This window comes from Microtus pennsylvanicus, chromosome 20 (genome assembly GCF_037038515.1).
Source record: "Microtus pennsylvanicus isolate mMicPen1 chromosome 20, mMicPen1.hap1, whole genome shotgun sequence".
NCBI lineage: Eukaryota > Metazoa > Chordata > Mammalia > Rodentia > Cricetidae > Microtus > Microtus pennsylvanicus.
In genome coordinates this window covers 17,245,629-17,264,776 of record NC_134598.1, presented here as the reverse complement: position 1 = coordinate 17,264,776, position 19,148 = coordinate 17,245,629, and the positions used below count along the sequence as shown (strand labels likewise).

Sequence of the window (19,148 nt, the reverse complement as noted above, 5' to 3'; positions counted from 1 at the left end):
AATGTTCCATTTCCCATGTACGAAACTGCTCTAGAAGCTTGACACATTAGACTATAACCTTTTAGGTGGGGCACGGTTGTGCACATCTTTACTTCCAGTACTTGGGAGGCAAAGGCAGGCGGATCTATGAGTTTGAGAACAGCCTGGACTACACAGTGACTTCTAGGCCAGCCAAGGATACATAGTGAGACTCTTGTCTCAAAAACAAAATAAAACACCCTCCCTCCCCCCCTCATTCACAATATCTAGACTTTTAAAAAGAAAATAGAAACTTATTAGTAAGAAGATCAGGAGAAGAAGGACAGTAAGACCATCGGTACAGGGTTAAAATACAGTACAGGGATGCGTGAAAATATATCGAATATATTATCTTATATAATTCATATGTGCTAGTGGATTTTCTTCTTGAAGTATATATATAAATGGTCAAAAAGACCAAGAAAAACATGGACAAAGTAAGTATACTGTGACTATTAATTGTTAGACAACTCTAAAATGCTGAGGGACTCAATTCATGTTCCTCTTATGTCTGCAGATAAAAAGCCTGCTGTATTCAACTTCCATATGATTTGAATTATAATATTCTTAGTTATCATTTTCTTATCCAGTCTCAAAGACCAATATAATCTGACATATGGTAAATCATTATTTTGAACATTTTTGTGATAGCCCCCGTAGTGTGTGTATATATATACAAATGCATATATAATAATTAACTGCATTATATTTGTGTAGCTGAAAGTCTTTTCTCTGTCCTGTCTGTTTCCTGTCTGGTTTCTCTCCCGTCCGCCAGTCCATGAAGCCACTTATGAAATAATCATTGGGCGGCTTAATATTAATTATAATTTTTGACTGATGGCTCAGACTTCTTACTGGCTAGCTCTACATATAAATTAACCCATTTCTAATAAGCTGTGTATCATCACATGCCCTGTAGCTTACTGACAATGCTCTAGCATCTTACTCCTCCGGCAGCTCCCCCACTCTACCTTTTTTCTCCCTGTCTCTCTGCTTGGATTTCCCGCCTACCTGTATTCTGCCCTGCCATAGGCCAAAGCAGCTTCTTTATTAAAAAATGGTAATAAAACATATTCACAGCATACAGAGGGGCATCCCACATCATATCCGTGTACCTGGTTGAGTGGTAGGGAATATGGAATACACCCTTATATTTTTAACTCAAAGGTACTTCTAAAGTTGGAAATGTTTTCTAGTTGTTCACATTAAATATTCTTTTTTTTTTAATTATTGAGAAAAGGAAAAAAAAAACAAGTTACCGCCTCCTCCCAGCCTTCCATTTCCCTCCCCCTTCTCCCCCTCCTCCCACCCTTCTCCCCCTCCCCCTACTCCTCTCCCTCTCCAGTCCAAAGAGCAGTCAGGGTTCCCTGCCCTGTGGGAAGTCCTAGGTCCTCCCCGCTCCGTCCATATCTAGAAAGGTGAACATCCAAACTGGCTAGGCTCCCACAAAGCCAGCACATTAAGTAGGATCAAAACCCCGTGCCATTGTCCTTGGCTTCTCATCAGCCCTCATTGTTCGCCATGTTCAGAGAGTCCGGTTTTATCCCATGCTTTTTCAGTCACAGTCCAGCTGGCCTTGGTGAGCTCCCAATAGATCAGCTCCACTGTCTCAGTGGGTGGGTGCACCCCTCGTGGTCCCGACTTCTTTGCTCATGTTCTCCCCACATTAAATATTCTTAAGGTAAAATAATAAACTTCCATAAAAGTTTAAGTAGCAAAAGCAAACAGCTGATGGGAATTACAGCAATTTAACTGAGATACTGACATATCTCAGGTAATAAAATACATAACTCATATTCATATTTCACTTAAAACAAATATCAAGGAAGAAAATAATCACAACAAAAACCTTACTGTGTAGCCTTGACTATGTCCCATGTGCTATAGTCATCAATATGAGTTTTTCGCCCAAGAGGTTCACCATATCCATGGTTATAATGGCTTTGTGGTTTGATTTCCTGTTAAAGAGAAAAAAACACATAAGTAAGAAAAGCAAAACTACAGAAAATAGTTTAATAGTTTTATTTTTGTTCTATTTAACAAATATTCTTATTGAAATACTTATGTTTAGCTTACTCAAAATCCATAATCTAGAGAAAAAGCATGGCCAAACAAATCTTCCCCTTGTACACATCTCAAAACTAAAAAGCTCTGAGGTAAGAAATTACAAATTAGCAATTGTCTTTTGTATCACAGACTCTTCACATCTTTCTGAAATTCTCATTCTCTTGTGACAAACTTTTCTCTTACTCTAAAATAACCTTACCTCAAATGCTACGTGCCACTAACAAAGGGAAAGGATTTACCTGCTCTCTTAGAGAAATATAACATGCAAGAACATTCCTCTTCTAACCATGGTGGCACACACCTTTAATTCCAGCACTTGGGAAGCAGAGGCAGGTAGAACTCCATGAGTTCAAGACCAGTTGGTCTACAGAGCAGGTTTCAAGATAGCCAGAGCTACACAGTGAGACCCTGTCTCAAAACAAAACAAAAAAACAAAACAAAAAAAAAAAACTATTCTCAGATACTAGCTTTTCCTAAACCTGTCTAGGAAAATAAACAGCTCTAACAGAACGTCTATCTGCCTGAATACAGTAATGCCTCCTATAATACTTCAGTCAACAACAGACCATACAAACTTGTAGCCTCAAAAACTTACTATACTAGAGCTGAAACATTATCACCTAGTATATTCACTGCAGCTTTTAGACACTCCACACAGACACACCGCAATACACTGCAGTGTTACCTCCCTGGACACTCCACACTGACACACCGCAATACACTGCAGTGTTACCTCCCTGGACACTCCACACACAGACACACCGCAATGCACTGCAGTGTTACCTCCCTGGACACTCCACACACAGACACACCGCAATGCACTGCAGCGTTACCTCCCTGGACACTCCACACACAGACACACCGCAATGCACTGCAGTGTTACCTCCCTGGACACTCCACACACAGACACACCGCAATGCACTGCAGTGTTACCTCCCTGGACACTCCACACTGACACACCACAATGCACTGCAGTGTTACCTCCCTGGACACTCCACACTCACACACTGCAATGCACTGCAGCGTTACCTCCCTGGACACTCCACACACAGACACACCACAATGCACTGCAGCGTTACCTCCCTGGACACTCCACACTCACACACTGCAATGCACTGCAGCGTTACCTCCCTGGACACTCCACACAGACACACCACAATGCACTGCAGCGTTACCTCCCTGGACACTCCACACACTGACACACTGCAATGCACTGCAGCGTTACCTCCCTGGACACTCCACACACTCACACACTGCATTGTCTATGCTCTGTCTGAACTCCTTTTCCACATATTCCCCTCACAGCTAGACTTTGAAGTATGACAGGGCAGGAACACGTATCTTTGAGGACTGTACAGCAGAGCATGACACTGGTGCTCTTTTTCTAAGACAGGGTCTCACCAGGTAACCCAGACTGACCTAAAAATCACAATCCTCCTGCCTCTAACTCCCAAGAGCTCCCATCACAGACATGTGCCACCATGTGCATCTATACTGGTGGCCTTAAAGAAAATAAAAGAATGGAAGGGATTTTTTTTCTTTTCTCATATTGAAAACACTTTAGTTCCAACACGGGGTGGGGGGAGTGGGGGAGGCAAGTGAATCTCTGTGACCATGAGACCAGCCTGGTCTACATAATAAGCTCCAGGACAGCCAAAACCAGACACTAGAAAGATCCTGTCGCAGAAAAGCAAAACAACAGAAAACAAACAGAAAAGCTTCCACTCATTTAACATTTCTTCATTTCTTGAAGAGGGTATGGAAGGACAATATTTGCAATCCCATCAACAATACATTATTAACTACCTTTCCATGGTACTGGATATTATTTTTAAATTCTTCCCTATTTAAAGTAACAGTTTACATGCTTTTAATCCCAGCACAGAGGCAGAGGAAGGTGGATCTCTGTTGAGTTTGAGGCCAGATTGGTCTGCAAGTCAGTCCCAGGACAGCCCCCCCCCCAAAAAAAAAGAAAGAAAGAAAAAAGAAGTATTTTTCTATTGCATTATTTTTGAGAGTTTCCTATTAACATTCTTTGGAGTATGAGGACTTTATTCTACTAGAGTCCTGAGATTCATTTAACATGTCTGAATTAGATCTGTATACACAATATTAGATATAACTCATTTTCTTACTTAAAGATGTCAATCCCATTTTTAGTATCGCTAATTGGTGGCTTCAGTGTGTTTCTCACATTATACGATTAATAGTTACACACATTAATCTGCTCTCAATTTTTATATTTAAATACAACTGCAATTATTAATGCTATTGACCAAATATTCTTTCTCAGGCACACAGTAAGATTGTACAACCCTGGCCATTTGAAAGAAGTCTGAGTAAGTGACAGGCTTTTATTTTTAACTGAATATGAACGAAGAATATACACTTCACTCTTACTTTCTGTGTCACAGACACCGGCAGTCCTTTTAGAGTAAAAACAGTCATTCTGGGTCTGACAGCAGCCACTGCTTACCCATAATGTGCATGCTACATGAACCGGTAACACTGATGCTGTTATCAGTTTAGGGTTGAGACTGCAGCAAGTCTAGTTTATCCTATTATCAGAAACATGAGAGCTATTTATTTGGGGAAATACTATACAAATAGATCTCTATAAATCTTAATTATATTTTAGTGATGGTTGTAACCACAATATACTTTGGCTAATTTATATTTACAGATTTCTTATATGTGGCCATATATAAAAATTACTTTAGAATAATGTCTCTTTAAATAGTCTAAAGTACAAATTAATTTCTTAAAAATACATGGAATTGTTTTCTCATTTTCATGGATCAAGTCACCTATGCTAAACATTTTACAAGACTGATTCTTATCAATGATGTGTAGCGTAAGAATGTTGCAGGTCCACAGACAAATTATCTTGGACTAGCTTAGCTCCCTAAATAGCTACATACAACGTAATTCTCTACAAAGCCTAACACCTTCTAACTATCAGGTAAGCCTTCTGGATTGTATGAATAGACCCTAGTTTCTTTTCATCAATCCCCAAACTAAGAATGACATCAGATAGCATGTCTATGGGAAAGACATCCCTGCTATGTTGAACCCACTTTCTTGACGCTTCCACTGACATCTTGAAAAGAAGTCTGGAGTTATAACTCTCTGTTCTAGTTCTATAAAAACTTGGTGAAGTTTGTTACATTTTAGAACACGGTGTCTGGGGGATTTGTGTTCCCTGGCCATGCTTAGATCTAAAATTATTTCTTACTCCCTTTTCAGGTGAGAGCTGTGTTTTGGCTTTTCACTTGAGAGTAATTATCAGTTTTACCTCCTAACTCAAGAATCTGAACAGCATTCTTTTAATACAGCTCGTTGGATGGAAATGATCTTGGAAGCTTCTTTTCCTCCTTGACCAACAGCACTCGCCAGCATCCTAACTCAACTCCTCAACATATTTCCAACAGGTTCAAAAACACTGGGTCAGATACAACATGATTCTGAAAGACTCTGAGAAAGTACCTTTTAAGCATTAAAAGCTGTCTTCTCTTTGAAAACTTAAGAGTTATATTCAGGCAAACACTGCTATTTAAACTCAGGAAAATGTCATCAGAGTGGTGCAGAAATGGTTAAAATGCTTATTATGAAAAATTTCTTAGAAGAATGTAAAACTCACTTCTCTGAGAATTACAAAAGGCATTATGCATCTAGTTCAATATGCAGCAGAGTTCAATCAGCAAGGCTTATGCAAGAAATAACAGGATTAGATACACAACTAATCCTCCCAACTGATGCACAAGCACCTCCTGATTCTGCCAACCCCCACAAGCTAGTCCTTTCCTTCCTGTCCGATGGGGGAGGACACTAGTGGTGTCCTCTTTGTGTAGAACAAACATTCTACCACTCAGCTACATTCCTAGGCTTTCTTGTTCCCTAAAAGCCATTTATTTCTACCTTCTGGAACATCCTAGCTAGAAAACTCATTCCACCTCGACTCTTGATCCCAAAGCTCAAAATGCTTTTCTTTTTCTTTTTTTTAAATATTTATTTATTTATTTATTATGTATGCAATATTCTGTCTGTGTGTATGCCTGAAGGCCAGAAGAGGACGCCAGACCTCTTTACAGATGGTTGTGAGCCACCATGTGGTTGCCGGGAATTGAACTCAGGACCTTTGGAAGAGCAGACAATGCTCTTAACCACTGAGCCATCTCTCCAGCCCTCAAAATGCTTTTCTCTAAACCAATCCTCACTGGCTCCTTTCTCTGAACCCCCTCATAACACCCTCTCATTCTGTCCAGACTCCTCCCCTATGACATTTTAACAATCATATAAAATCCTCCATGAACCTGTCCCAGCTGACGCTTTTCAATTGTATTTACCATTCTCCTCCTATACATTTGTATGCTGTGTACTTTCAAATCCTTGCTCTTCTATCTTAGCTCATGCTAGTCATCCTACTTAGAAACAGTTCTGGGCTTAGGCAACTTTTAAACCCTTCAACTCACACTATTCAAATATCACTTTCCCTTTCCCCTTGTTTCCCTCGGGCACCTAGACAGCACCTGAGCTCCCATTACTATACAAACAAATCATTAAGCACTGTGTGGAGGAATTATGTCGGTTTGTTATCTCTAACAAACCAATGGCTTAAAGCAACATAAATTTATTATTTTAGGCTTCTGGTTCAGAAACCCAGAATCACTGTGCTTGCTTGCTAAAAGCAAGAATGTCAGCTCTGCAAAAAACATTCCTTCAGCGGTAAGAGTTATTGCTTCCACTATTGTGGGGGCTGGGGACTCCTGTTGACCAGAGGATAAACAAGGTTAGAGAAGAGACAAAGTCCAAGGTGCAGAGTTGGCACTGTGCAGTTTTCTCTCAGTTACTGAATAGCTATGGAGATATTCAAGTGCAGGCTTTCCTAGCAAATTCAGTATCACAGCCTCTCCCTTTAAAATCCAAGAAGCTTTATCAGATCTTGTTCTCAGTGCTTTTGCTCCAAAAAATACAGCTGAGATGGGGGCTGGAGAGATGGCTCAGCGGTTAAGAGCATTGCCTGCTCTTCCAAAGGTCCTGAGTTCAATTCCCCGCAACCACATGGTGGCTCACAACCATCTGGAATGAGGTCTGGTGCCCTCTTCTGGCCTGCAGACATACACACAGACAGAATATTGTATACATAATAAATAAATAAATAAACAAACAAAAAAAAACAAAACAAAAATCAAGCTGAGAGCAGAGAAAAGTTGTCCTGAACACCCTATTCTCCACAGGCCTATCAGAGGAGTGTATCTCTCACGGAAAAGTAGCACGAGCTTTCTGCCCTGTGTCAGCACTGACAGCTCTCCTTCACTCAAGGGTAAATCACGCAAAACACATGGCCCTACTGGGCACAGTTTATTTTTCTTGATGTTATGCTAAATTTTTTTATCAGATTAGGAGAACACTTACAGATAAAATGATTCAGTTTCTTGAACGTCATCATTAAATTGCATTCCAGGGTAGTAGTACCAATTTATACTCTTCACCAACAACCCAACTGTTTTCTTTCCGCTATACTGAGATTGATCAGACTTCTTCATTTGGCGAGACTAAGAAACACCCAAACCTACCATTTTGGTTCCTATTTCCCTGCAGCAAAATGAAGAGAGCTTACAAAGCAAACATCACGCTACAGGAAGGGTGGCCTGGGACTCAGCACCACTGAGGTCAGATTATTCCGACAAAGGGGCCTGTGCCTGACTGGAAATGGTTTGAGATGGATGGACAGAGGGAATTATAGACAAAGAATGCCTACAACTCTTTTAGGGAAGTTTTGTTACAAATAAGAGCAAACGTGAACCTAAAAATAGATCTAAGAAAAATAACAGTGTTTGGTTTGCTTTCAAAACTGGAAATTTTTTTCACTAGTAGAAATGGTATGGTAAAGCCAAGAACTGAAGACGCACAAGAAAAAAGAAATGCCAGTGAAGGAGGGACTCAAGTCAGTATAGCCAGATATATGTAGCATTTTAAGTTAAAAACTCATGAAAGAATTAAAATCTGGATAAACAGACATATAAACATATACATCGACTAGAATATCCATCATAAAGATGCCCATTCTCCCCAAGTTTATCATACAGTTTCTACCAAGATTGCCCCAGAGTCTTTGTGGCTACAGTAACGTTATTTATATAAGAAGGCAACTGTTATTTTCTAAGTCGTTTTTAGGAATAATCATACAGCAAAAGTTACCAAAAACAGTGATAGTTTAGTTTAGAAACCTGGGAAATAGAAAAAAAAACACCAGAAAAAAAATCCATATATATGCACAACTATTTTTTGACAATATAAAAACAATTCAGTGGAGGAGAGAATTTGCTGAAAGAAATAGGTATCCACAGGCATAAATTAAGATTAAAAAGATCAAACCAACAGGAGACCACTTCCTACGTATAACCCCAGCAGCACAGACATTAAGGACCTCATTGAATAAATGGGTCCTCCTGAGACTGAGAAGCTTCTGTAAAGCAAAGGACACTGTCGCTAAGACACAAAGACAACCCACTGACTGGGAGAAGATCTTCACCAACCCCGCAACTGACAAAGGTCTGATCTCCAAAATATATAAAGAACTCAAGAAACTAGACCGTAAAAGGCTCATCAACCCAATTATAAAATGGGACACTGAGCTGAACAGAGAATTCTCAACAGAAGAAGTTCAAATGGCCAAAAGACACTTACGGTCATGCTCAACTTCCTTAGCGATCAGGGAAATGCAAATCAAGATAACTTTAAGATACCATCTTACACCTGTCAGAATGGCTAGAATAAAAAACACCAAGGATAGCCTTTGCTGGAGAGGTTGTGGAGAAAGGGGTACACTCACCCATTGCTGGTGGGAATGCAAACTTGTGCAACCACTTTTGAAAGCAGTGTGGCGGTTTCTCAGGAAATTCGGGATCAACTTACCCCTGGATCCAGCAATACCACTCTTGGGAATATACCCAAGAGAGGCCTTATCATACAACAAAAATATATGCTCTATCTACTATGTTCATAGCAGCATTGTTTGTACTAGCCAGAACCTGGAAACAACCTAGATGCCCTTCAATGGGAGAATGGATGAAGAAAGTATGGAATATATACATATTAGAGTACTACTCAGCAGTAAAAAACAAGGGCTTCTTGAATTTTGCATGCAAATGGATGGAAATAGAAAACACTATCCTGAGTGAGGTAAGCCAGACCCAAAAAGAGGAGCATGGGATGTACTCACTCATATTTGGTTTCTAGCCATAAACAAAGGATATTGAGCCTATAGTTAGTGATCCTAGAGAAGCTAAATAAGGAGAACCCAAAGAAAAACATATAGGCATCCTCCTGAATATTAACCTTCATCAGGCGATGAAAGGAGACAGAGACAGAGACCCACATTGGAGCACCGGACAGAAATCTCAAGGTCCAAATCAGGAGCAGAAGGAGAGAGAGCACGAGCAAGGAACTCAGGACCGCGAGGGGTGCACCCACACACTGAGACAATGGGGAGGTTCTATTGGGAACTCATCAAGACCAGCTGGCCTGGGTCTGAAAAAGCATGGGATAAAATCGGACTCGCTGAACATAGCGGACAATGAGGACTACTGAGAACTCAAGAACAATGGCAATGGGTTTCTGATCCTACTGCATGTACTGGCTTTGTAGGAGCCTAGGCAGTTTGGATGCTCACCTTACTAGAACTGGATGGAGGTGGGAGTTCCTTGGACTTCCCACAGGGCAGGGAACCCTGATTGCTCTTCGGGCTGAGGAGGGAGGGGGACTTGATTGGGGGAGGGGGAGGGAAATGGGAGGCGGTGGCGGGGAAGAGATAGAAATCTTTAATAAATAAATAAATTTTAAAAAATTAAAAAAATAAATAAATAAAAAGATTAAACCAGTTTTTATAATTCAAATTATATAAAATTAACTCAAAGCTTACTATAAAACTAAATATTAAAAAATACAGCCTAAAAAAGGCAGTGAGACCAGAGACATCTGAAAGCGAAAGATACATCAGGAGAAAGCATCCTATCAACAGCCTAATCTAGCTCTGTGCTTTCTATCCTACAAACCTGGGAGGGAGGGCACTGTGTTTAAGCCTTCTAGCCTGTTATCTTACAGCAGCAGCCCAGTAAACTAGGGCAGACAAGAGACACTTCACCAAAGATACAGGAATGAAAATATACATGAAAAGGGATCTGATATCATTAGTTTAATATATATCACTATTCAATAAATTATCATTTAATATCATAATTTACTATCATAAGCCACTGCCTGTTAGCCACTTCCCACACTAAGGAAATGGCTAACAGGCAAAGGCTTTATCGTCATAAATATTAGGATAGGCTAAAAGTGTCCAAGGGTGTGGCTGCCCATAACCAGCCCCAAACCCGCACTGAGGGGAGAGCATCACAAGCTACACCAGTGACACAGTTCACTTCCTGCTGCCTGCAGATCAAAATGTATAGCTCTCAGCTCCTTCTCCAGCACCACGACTGCCTGCGTGCCACCATGTCCTGCCATGATGATAATGAATCAAACCTCTACAACGATAAGCCATCCCAATTATAAGAGTTGCTGTGGCCAGGCGGTGGTAGTGCACGCCTTTAATCCCAGCACTCAGGGAGGCAGAGGCAAGCATTGATCTCTGTGAGTTTGAGGCCAGTCTGGTCTACAGAGTGAGTTCCAGGACAGCCAGAGCTACACAGAGAAACCTGTCTTGAAAAACTAAAATAAAAACAACAAAAAAGAGTCGTGGTGTCTCTTCACAGCAATAGAAACCCTAACTAAGACACTAAGAAAAAAGGTAGGGATCAGGCTGAGAAATGGCTCAGTAGATAAAGTGATTGCTTACTTAAAGCAGGATATGGTAACCTGCCTTTTAATCCCCGGCCCTTGGGAAACAGGGGCATTTTCTCCAAAAAGTTAGCTGAATATTGAGTTCCAGATTTAGCAAACGACTACCATTAATGTATAAGGTGGAGAACAATCAAGAAAGACAACCAGTAACACACACACACACACAAGGGCAAAACCATACATGAAAAAAGAGCAGAAAAAAGTCATAATTTAATAGAATTGCTGCCTCAACATTTATTTTTAGGGTTGACATAAAATATCTGAAACCAAATCATACCTTATCATCTTTGGCCTAGTTAAAACTTTCTCTACTTGGGTGACTGCATATAGCAAGCTTGTTCCTTATTCCCTAACCCCAAATCAAACAAACCCACAGCTGCTAACTATGATAAAATGTAATGGTCAGTTGTCAATACCATGTAAATAAGCTCCTCATCCATGTGTGTTTGCTTTAAAATACTCATGAACGGGGTCAGCAGACGGCTTGGCAGATAGAGGTGCTTGCTGGGTAAGCCTGGAAACTGGAATTCAAACCCTGTTCTCTGAACACGCGTGCTGACACATGCACCCGCACACACATCGTGCACACACATTCAATCATTTTAAATTTTTAACTAGGAAATCCACAACCTTGCCCTTCCACAGCAAGAAGTCAACACTATCTTATCCATGATCTTTAATAACGGCATCAAAAGTGTCTCCTCTCTTTCCTACTTCCAGTTCACCCTTTAATCTCTCATACTTACTACTAATTGTTTCTGTTTCATACATGCATGTCTTTCCTGGCATATACCTGACTCTAACTCTACTACCCTGTATCCCTGTAAGGGCTCTCCTACAGAGGACAACTTAACTTCATCACAAAAATAATCTCAAGATCAAATTGGAAAGAAGCCACAACAATGAAATAATACAATATCATCATCACACACCTGTGAGGATGCAGAGATTCTAGCATCCCTACACTGCTGAGGGGGTGTAAAATGCATTGTCACTATGGAAAACATCTTGATTTCTTAAAAAGTTAATGAAAAACTATCATGTGATCCAGTAACTGCATTCATGGGTATTTCCTCCAGATAATTAAAAACTTATGTTTATACAAATTTATGCCCACAATATTTAAAGTTGCCTTCTTTATAGTCACTGAAAACTAAAAACAACCCAGGTAATTATAATGTATGTACAAAATGGTATAGTCATACTATAAAACTGCAGTCAATAACAAAAGGGAATGCATACCACAAACACCCAACAAATCTCCAAGAACTACGGTGAGTGAAAAAAATCAAATCAATCCTCTATGGCTACATACTACATAACTGCATTCATGTAATACACTTGTGGATAGTTTGCAGCTAAAGGGTAACAACACGGGTTCTGTCTCAAATGCTCTCCATCTTTTCTTTCTGATTTATTATTTTTATGTATGGCATCCTAAGAAATCAAAAGAGGGTGCCAAATTCCCTGGAACTAGAGCTACATGGCATTGTGAGCCACCCAATGTAAGTGTTGGGAACTGAATTCTGGTCTTCTGGAAGAGCAGTAACTGCTCTTAACCACTGAGTCATGCCTCCAGCCCCTCCACATTACTTTCTGAAACAATCTCTCTCTGACCTGGAGCTCACCATGTGGCTAGACTGACTGGCCGGACTGGCAAGCTCTGGGAATCCTATTTCTGATTCCCACGCTCAGTTACACTTACATACCACTGAGCCCAACTTGTACACGGGTGCCAAGGAGTAAACTCAGGTCTTCATCCTTGCACACACAGCAAAGTTTTACCAACTAAGCAATCTCTCCAGCCCCCAGAAGATGTTTCTGAAAGATGTAGAAAGTGTAGAAAATCTATATAGGTGGATGTTGTCCAACAGAATCTGTGCTATTATTAAGACACAGCCCTTAATTCTGTACTGCCAAGGAATAGCTGCTAGCCACATAAAACTAATACATACTCAAGTTTTCAGTTTTATTGTTGGGGACTGCAGACCCTCAGACCCTGAATTTCTATGACCCCTGCCTACCGGAGTAAACAAATTGTTTTCCTGTGCTTGCAGCTGCTCTGGGCACAAAACCCTCATGAGTTCCTGGTGGCAGGGGAGTGGTTTCTGATGGGCTTGCAGCTGAAAAATCCCAAGAGCTAGGGCATGGCCATTATTCAAGGAGAGCCCTATATAAGTTGCCCTGGAATACAATAAAAAGAACATTCCTGTTTCAAGGCAGTGTCTGCCTGCCTGCCTGCCTGTCTCTCTGTGTGTGTTTCAATCTCCAGCTCCTTGCCCGACTCACAAACCGTCCCGTGGTGCAGGTGACATATTTTATGGCTAAAATTTGAATTTTTACTTTATTTATTTCAAACAGTCCCATACCCAGGGGCTACTGCATGTAAAAATACAGGTCTAAACACCACAAAAAAGTGAGATTATTTTACTCTGAAATAGAACTATGCCCAAACAGCATTTAGAAAAACACTACAAATTTTAAAACGTATTATACTACTTACATGTTAACAAGAAAATTATGTAAGAGTGTGCCTGGAATATTTGTATCTGCCCAAAAGAGCTTCGCAGCACACTGCACAGTAGTAATGGTATTATCTCTGCAGAGAAGAGCATGCGTCTGCTGGGGACTCCTACTACACACCCTTCATACCAGTTAACACTTTTGACAATAATTATGTCATTAATTCTTAATGCTTAAAAAAGTTGTGGTTTAAATTTTTCATATCTTGAATATCCATATGCTATCCAATCAAACAGAACGGATCGCATGTTAGGATAGATCATTCAAAAAGCTTAAGTTCATATTGAGTCAGCTGTGTTATACTGCTAGGCTCTAGGCGGTTCCATTTTTCCCCAGAATTATGCTCCTTTTCTTGGACTACATTCAATAAGACACACAAACACACACACACACACACACACACACACACACACACAAGAGGGGACGTCGCTCAGTTGATAGAGGGCTTGCCTGATATGCATGAAGCCCTGGGTTCAATCAGAAATAAATGACGGGTGGTGGAGCACCTGTACTCTCAGCACTTTGCAAAGCAAAACAATCAAAAGGTCAAGGTCATCCTCAGTAACACCACAAATTCAAGGCTAGCCTGACTTAAATGAGACTTAGTTTCACACACACAAAAAAAATTAAACAATGGAAATTTTTAAATCAAGTTAGTTAATTTTCTAAGTAAACAAGATCCTGTTTATCTATATATTATCATATTCAAATGTTCCAAAGAATTCAATGTTTACACCTTATTCATAATTGGGCCTACAAAACACTGAAGAGCCATGAGTATTTACAATTTCAGGGAAGATTCACGAACAAACAAAATCTCAAAGTAAAAAACAAAAACAAAAAAGCAAGATTCTCATCCATGTGCACTCATCTTAGAATGCATAGGAAACTAATTGCACAGGCTAGAGGTGAGCCATCAGTGCTCTAACAGAGAACCCTGCTCGCAGTGCCTCAGTAAGGAAACTCTCAAGTCCTGTAGCTCCAGCGCCAGGGTTCTGACACACCTGCATTCGTGCACAACCCTCATCTCAATTCTAAAATGACACAGAATTCCAAAAGATAAATAAAACCTTTAAAAGCAAGTAGTTAAAGGATAGTTGACAGCTAATTTTACTTCCTAGGTGCTATTCTAAACTTTATTTGGAGACTATAAACTGAGGACAGGACTGCTCCAAGGTACTGCAGAGGGGAAGGTCTTGATGGAAGATAAGAGGCAGAGAACAGCCAAAGGCCTCTGGAAGAGTTCACAGCAGGGAGAGAAAGTAGTAGTCAGGACTTGGCCATGGAGGCGGGGAATGAGGCGCCAGAGAGAGGAACAAGAGCAGGGTTACAGGTTATAAGGGAAATGAGGAGCCTGGGGGTGGGGGAAGAAGAAGCTCAAGAGCTGGAGGTGTTGAAAACAGTCAGGAGAAGGTGAGAAGAGTTACCTACTTGTCTTATGGAAGGTACCTGAAGGTTAGCACATGGTTTGGTATGCTAACAGGCACTATAGACAGCCATCTGTTGGAGTGATTGTTGAAGGGAACCAACCAGCTTCACAAGTTCCCTGAGGAATGCTGGCTTTTTCTACCTGACAGAAATTGGGGAGTGGAGTTTCCTTTGGAACAGATAGTTTCAAAGAATCAAAGAGGTTCCCACTGTAAAGTGCAATTGGTTACTGTATTACTAAGTCTTCAGGGTCAATGTCTGCTCTCCTCTCCTGCACTGTTTAACACTTAGAAGCCACCAAAAACAAGGGACTAGGGCATTTTCTGAAGACTTACTGCCCCGGGCTCTTCTTCCAAGCTACAGTCCACATGTGCCAATGCTGCAGTTGTCTTGCTCTTACTAGAACTTAGCTATAGTTTGAGCACAGCCGAGAATCCTCCGTTCTCAAACACCCTTTCAGTGGGTTGTTGGCTGAAATGAGGGGCTGTAGGTGTACATTATGCTGTCAGGAACAAGGAACGACAGCCCATGGACTAGGGCTGACAACTAGCCTTTTACTACATAACCAAAGAAAACAGCACCATTCACTGCAAAACACAAATCTCAATTTCAGAGTTTGGAAATGCTAAGCCTACAGCACTTAGTACCCAACTCATTCAATTTCATCAGAAGCCCTTAAAACATATGTTTTCTATTATTCTCATTTTTCAGGAAAGAAAATCAAGGCACCCAAAGTAAGAATAATTTGCCCAAGAACAGAGTTTCTAGCAATGGATATGATGTTTTACATACAAGAATGTAGTTTGGCAAAAAATCTTTCTATCAGATATGCACACAATGATGCAGGACTCTTCAAAATGATCAAGCCTCAAGTAACTATAAGTTAAACCAGCACCATGGGTTTATTCTCCATTTCTATAATTTTGTAAGTTTAACTGTGTTATACAGGGCTGGAAGATGGCTCGGTTAGTCAAGCCTTTGCTGTATAAGAAAGAAAACCTGAATTTGGGTCATAAGTATCCATGTTCTTTTAAACTCAACAGCATCACAAGTTGAAAAATGCAGTAAGGGCTGGGAATGCTCAAAGACCTGAGTTCAGATCTCCAGACCCACATAAAAGCGTAGCACTGGGGAGACACGGACAGGAAAATTCCTGGAGTGTTTCAGCCAGGCAGCCTAGCCTAATTACTGATCTCATGTCAATGAGATCCCTTCTCAGGAAACGAGGTGGACAGTTCCTGAGAACAACACTTAAGGTCCTCTGTTCTCCACATATGCATGCATACATATACGTCTGAGTACCTCCCCTCAATAAACCAAATACAGCATATTGGTTGCCTTTATTGTAAAAAACTTCCAAATAAAAACAACACAAGCTAGCTGGGTGTAGTGATGCATGCCTTTAATCCCAGCACTGGAGAGGCAGAGGCAAAAGCAGGCCAATCTCTGTGAGTTTGAGGCCAGCTTGCTTACACAGTGAGTTCCAGAACAGCCAGGGCTACAAAGTAAGACCCTGTCTCAGAAAAATACAAAACACCACCAACAACAACAACAACAAAAAAAAATCACACACCGTTAACCAGACTCAGTCAATAGATATACACTTAGAGTAGTCATTCTATGAAAGTTGTGTTGTTTTATATTGGATTTGGTACTTTTGTTATCAAATATATTTTTATGCAGAAATCTATCACCAAAAATAAAAAATCTGAACAGACTTCACAAAAAACAATCAGCTTTATATACTTTCATAACTCATGTTTATTACCCGCACTCACTCCTTCCTCAAGCCTTTATTTAGCCTTTCTTGCTCTCATTTCTACATGGTGTACTGTATCCAAAAGCACACTTGTTTACATATATACCTTTATTGTTGTCTAGATCCTGCCTTTGGGAGAGAATATACATTTTTCCTGAGATTGTATGAACTTAATTATTATATATTAGTCTATCAATTTTCCTCCTAATTTTGCTATATTTTCCTTTAGAGCTGAATAGTATTCCATTTTTCAAGAATTGAGACAAGATCTTATGTAAGCTAACCTGGCTTAGAACATATATATAACTCAGGCTGGTCTCAAATTTTCAATAATCATTTGCCATCCCACAGAGTTCTGGGCTTACAGAAGATGTGAGCTACCACGCCCAGCCTGACCAGGGTCATAGCTACAAACAGCATCACAACACACTGTTGCCCAGGGAACAAAATCTGAAGTATGGTTTCTACTTAATGTGACTTTTGCTTCACAGTAAGTAAAAAAATTTAGGGAGTCTTCTATAATGGTCAGCACACATCTGTTAAAATCCAGAGGCTGTACAACCCCAAGAGTGAGAAGTATGGACTCTGAGTGACAATGACTCATAACATTAGCTGAAACATTATCAAATGGACCCCTCTGTTGCTGTATGCTGACAATGGAGAAAATTATAAAGTAGTGGGGACAAAAGGGATATGGGAGTTCCCTGTACTTCCTGCTCAATTTTATAGGATATAGCTTAAACCAAACCTAAAATAGCTAAAAGTAAATACATAAATGAATGAGTGAATAAAAGATTTAAAACAACATAGTCAAAGGCATTTGCCTACCAAACCACAACCAACTTTGTAACTGTCATTTCTAAGACATTTAAGTATGATATAAACACATGGGCAAGGCAACCGTGATTTATATGTAGTTCTGCCATTTTACCAGCAGGTAAGACTTCCAAATACATCAATTATCTCTCTGTAAAATAGACACACAAAAGCAGTGAAAATAAACACATATGTAAAAAGTTTAGAATAATGTTTAGCTCATTATCATATGTCAGTGTTAGCAATTATTGTTATTATGTATCACACGGAGACGATAACATTAAAAGAACTTGACATAATGTCTCACACATTACATGTCAAATTAGTACCCTTCTCTTCCTGTATACGATTTTACCCATACAGCAAAACGAGTATTGAAGAGGGGAGGATAAAATGAAGGGGTACTTGTAAGAATCCCCTTGGAACTTTTTCAAAATAAATATAACATAAACCCCTATTTTAGAGAACTCTGTATGGAAGCAGGTTTCCTGTGACAAAGCTGTCCTTCCGATTTAAACATATGCATAGTCTTCATCTAACCCATGTCTTCCCCCATGAAGTTATGATAAAGTTAAGATATGAGAGGTTAAGAGTTAAGAGCTTTCAATATGTTGAAATGTTCTTTAACATAAATTTCCTGGGAGTTTCTGTGTATCATCTTCTAAATCAAGAGGTTGGTGAGACGTGGCCCCGTCATCTGAGTTTATAACAGTGGTTACAGGAAAGGCAGCTCGGTTGAGAGCACCTGCAGTTCTTGCAGAGGATCCACGCTCAGTTCCCAGCACCCACATGGGATAGCTCAGTCTAACTCAAGGGCTCTGCTGCACTCACCTGGCCTCCATAAGCATGCGCACACACACAAACACATGCACATAAATACATAATAAAAATAAGCATTGTTTGTTTGTTTGTTTTTTGTTTTTTTTTAATATTTATTTATTTATTTATTTATTATGTATACAATATTCTGTCTGCAGGCCAGAAGAGGGCACCAGACCTCATTACAGATGGTTGTGAGCCACCATGTGGTTGCTGGGATTTGAACTCAGAACCTTTGGAAGAACAGGCAATGTTCTTAACCTCTGAGCCATCTCTCCAGCCCCCTTGTTTGTTTTTTGAAACAGGGTTTCTCTGCATAACCCTGGCTGTCCTGAAATTTACTTTGTAGACCAGACTGGCCTCAAACTCAAGAGATCCATCTGCCTCTGCCTACAAGTGCTAGGATTAAAGGCGTGTGCCACTACACCCCATTTAAAAAAAAAAAAAAGGCTAAAAAGGAAAAAGACGTCCTACCTAATGTCTGCAAACCCGAATGTGATGACAGAGCTGCCAATAACCTAACAGAAGAAAACAACTTTGAAAGAAATTTCCTGTATTGTTTAAAACAAGACATTAACTTATACACATAAACAATGTATCTCTAAATGCATACATAATAGGATGAAAAGCACAAATGAAAACAGCAGAGTCATCGCTAAGGCCTGAAAGGACCCTTTAAGAAGAAAACCTGTAAAGGCAGCAGATGCTTTATTTCAACAGTCAACCACGACAAGTCATGAGAAAAAAATGTATTAAAAACAAATATAAAATTAAGCATCACCACTTAAAAAGCACACACATTATGTGGGTTGGGGGAAGACGAGGGAGGAAAGCAGTAACCCAGATCATCTAGGTGCTGAGCTCCTGGGAT

The 19,148-nt window shown here is 40.1% G+C and overlaps 1 protein-coding gene across 1 annotated transcript in view; it reads right to left on the bottom strand.

The window, feature by feature from the left end:
* Positions 1-19,148, bottom strand: part of Zdhhc17 (zDHHC palmitoyltransferase 17) — a 67,804-nt gene that overhangs the window by 44,602 nt on the left and 4,054 nt on the right. Inside the window, exon 2 of the mRNA XM_075954857.1 lies at positions 1,873-1,976. Coding sequence (XP_075810972.1) covers positions 1,873-1,976 — 104 coding nt within the window. The remainder of the gene's footprint in view (positions 1-1,872; positions 1,977-19,148) is intronic.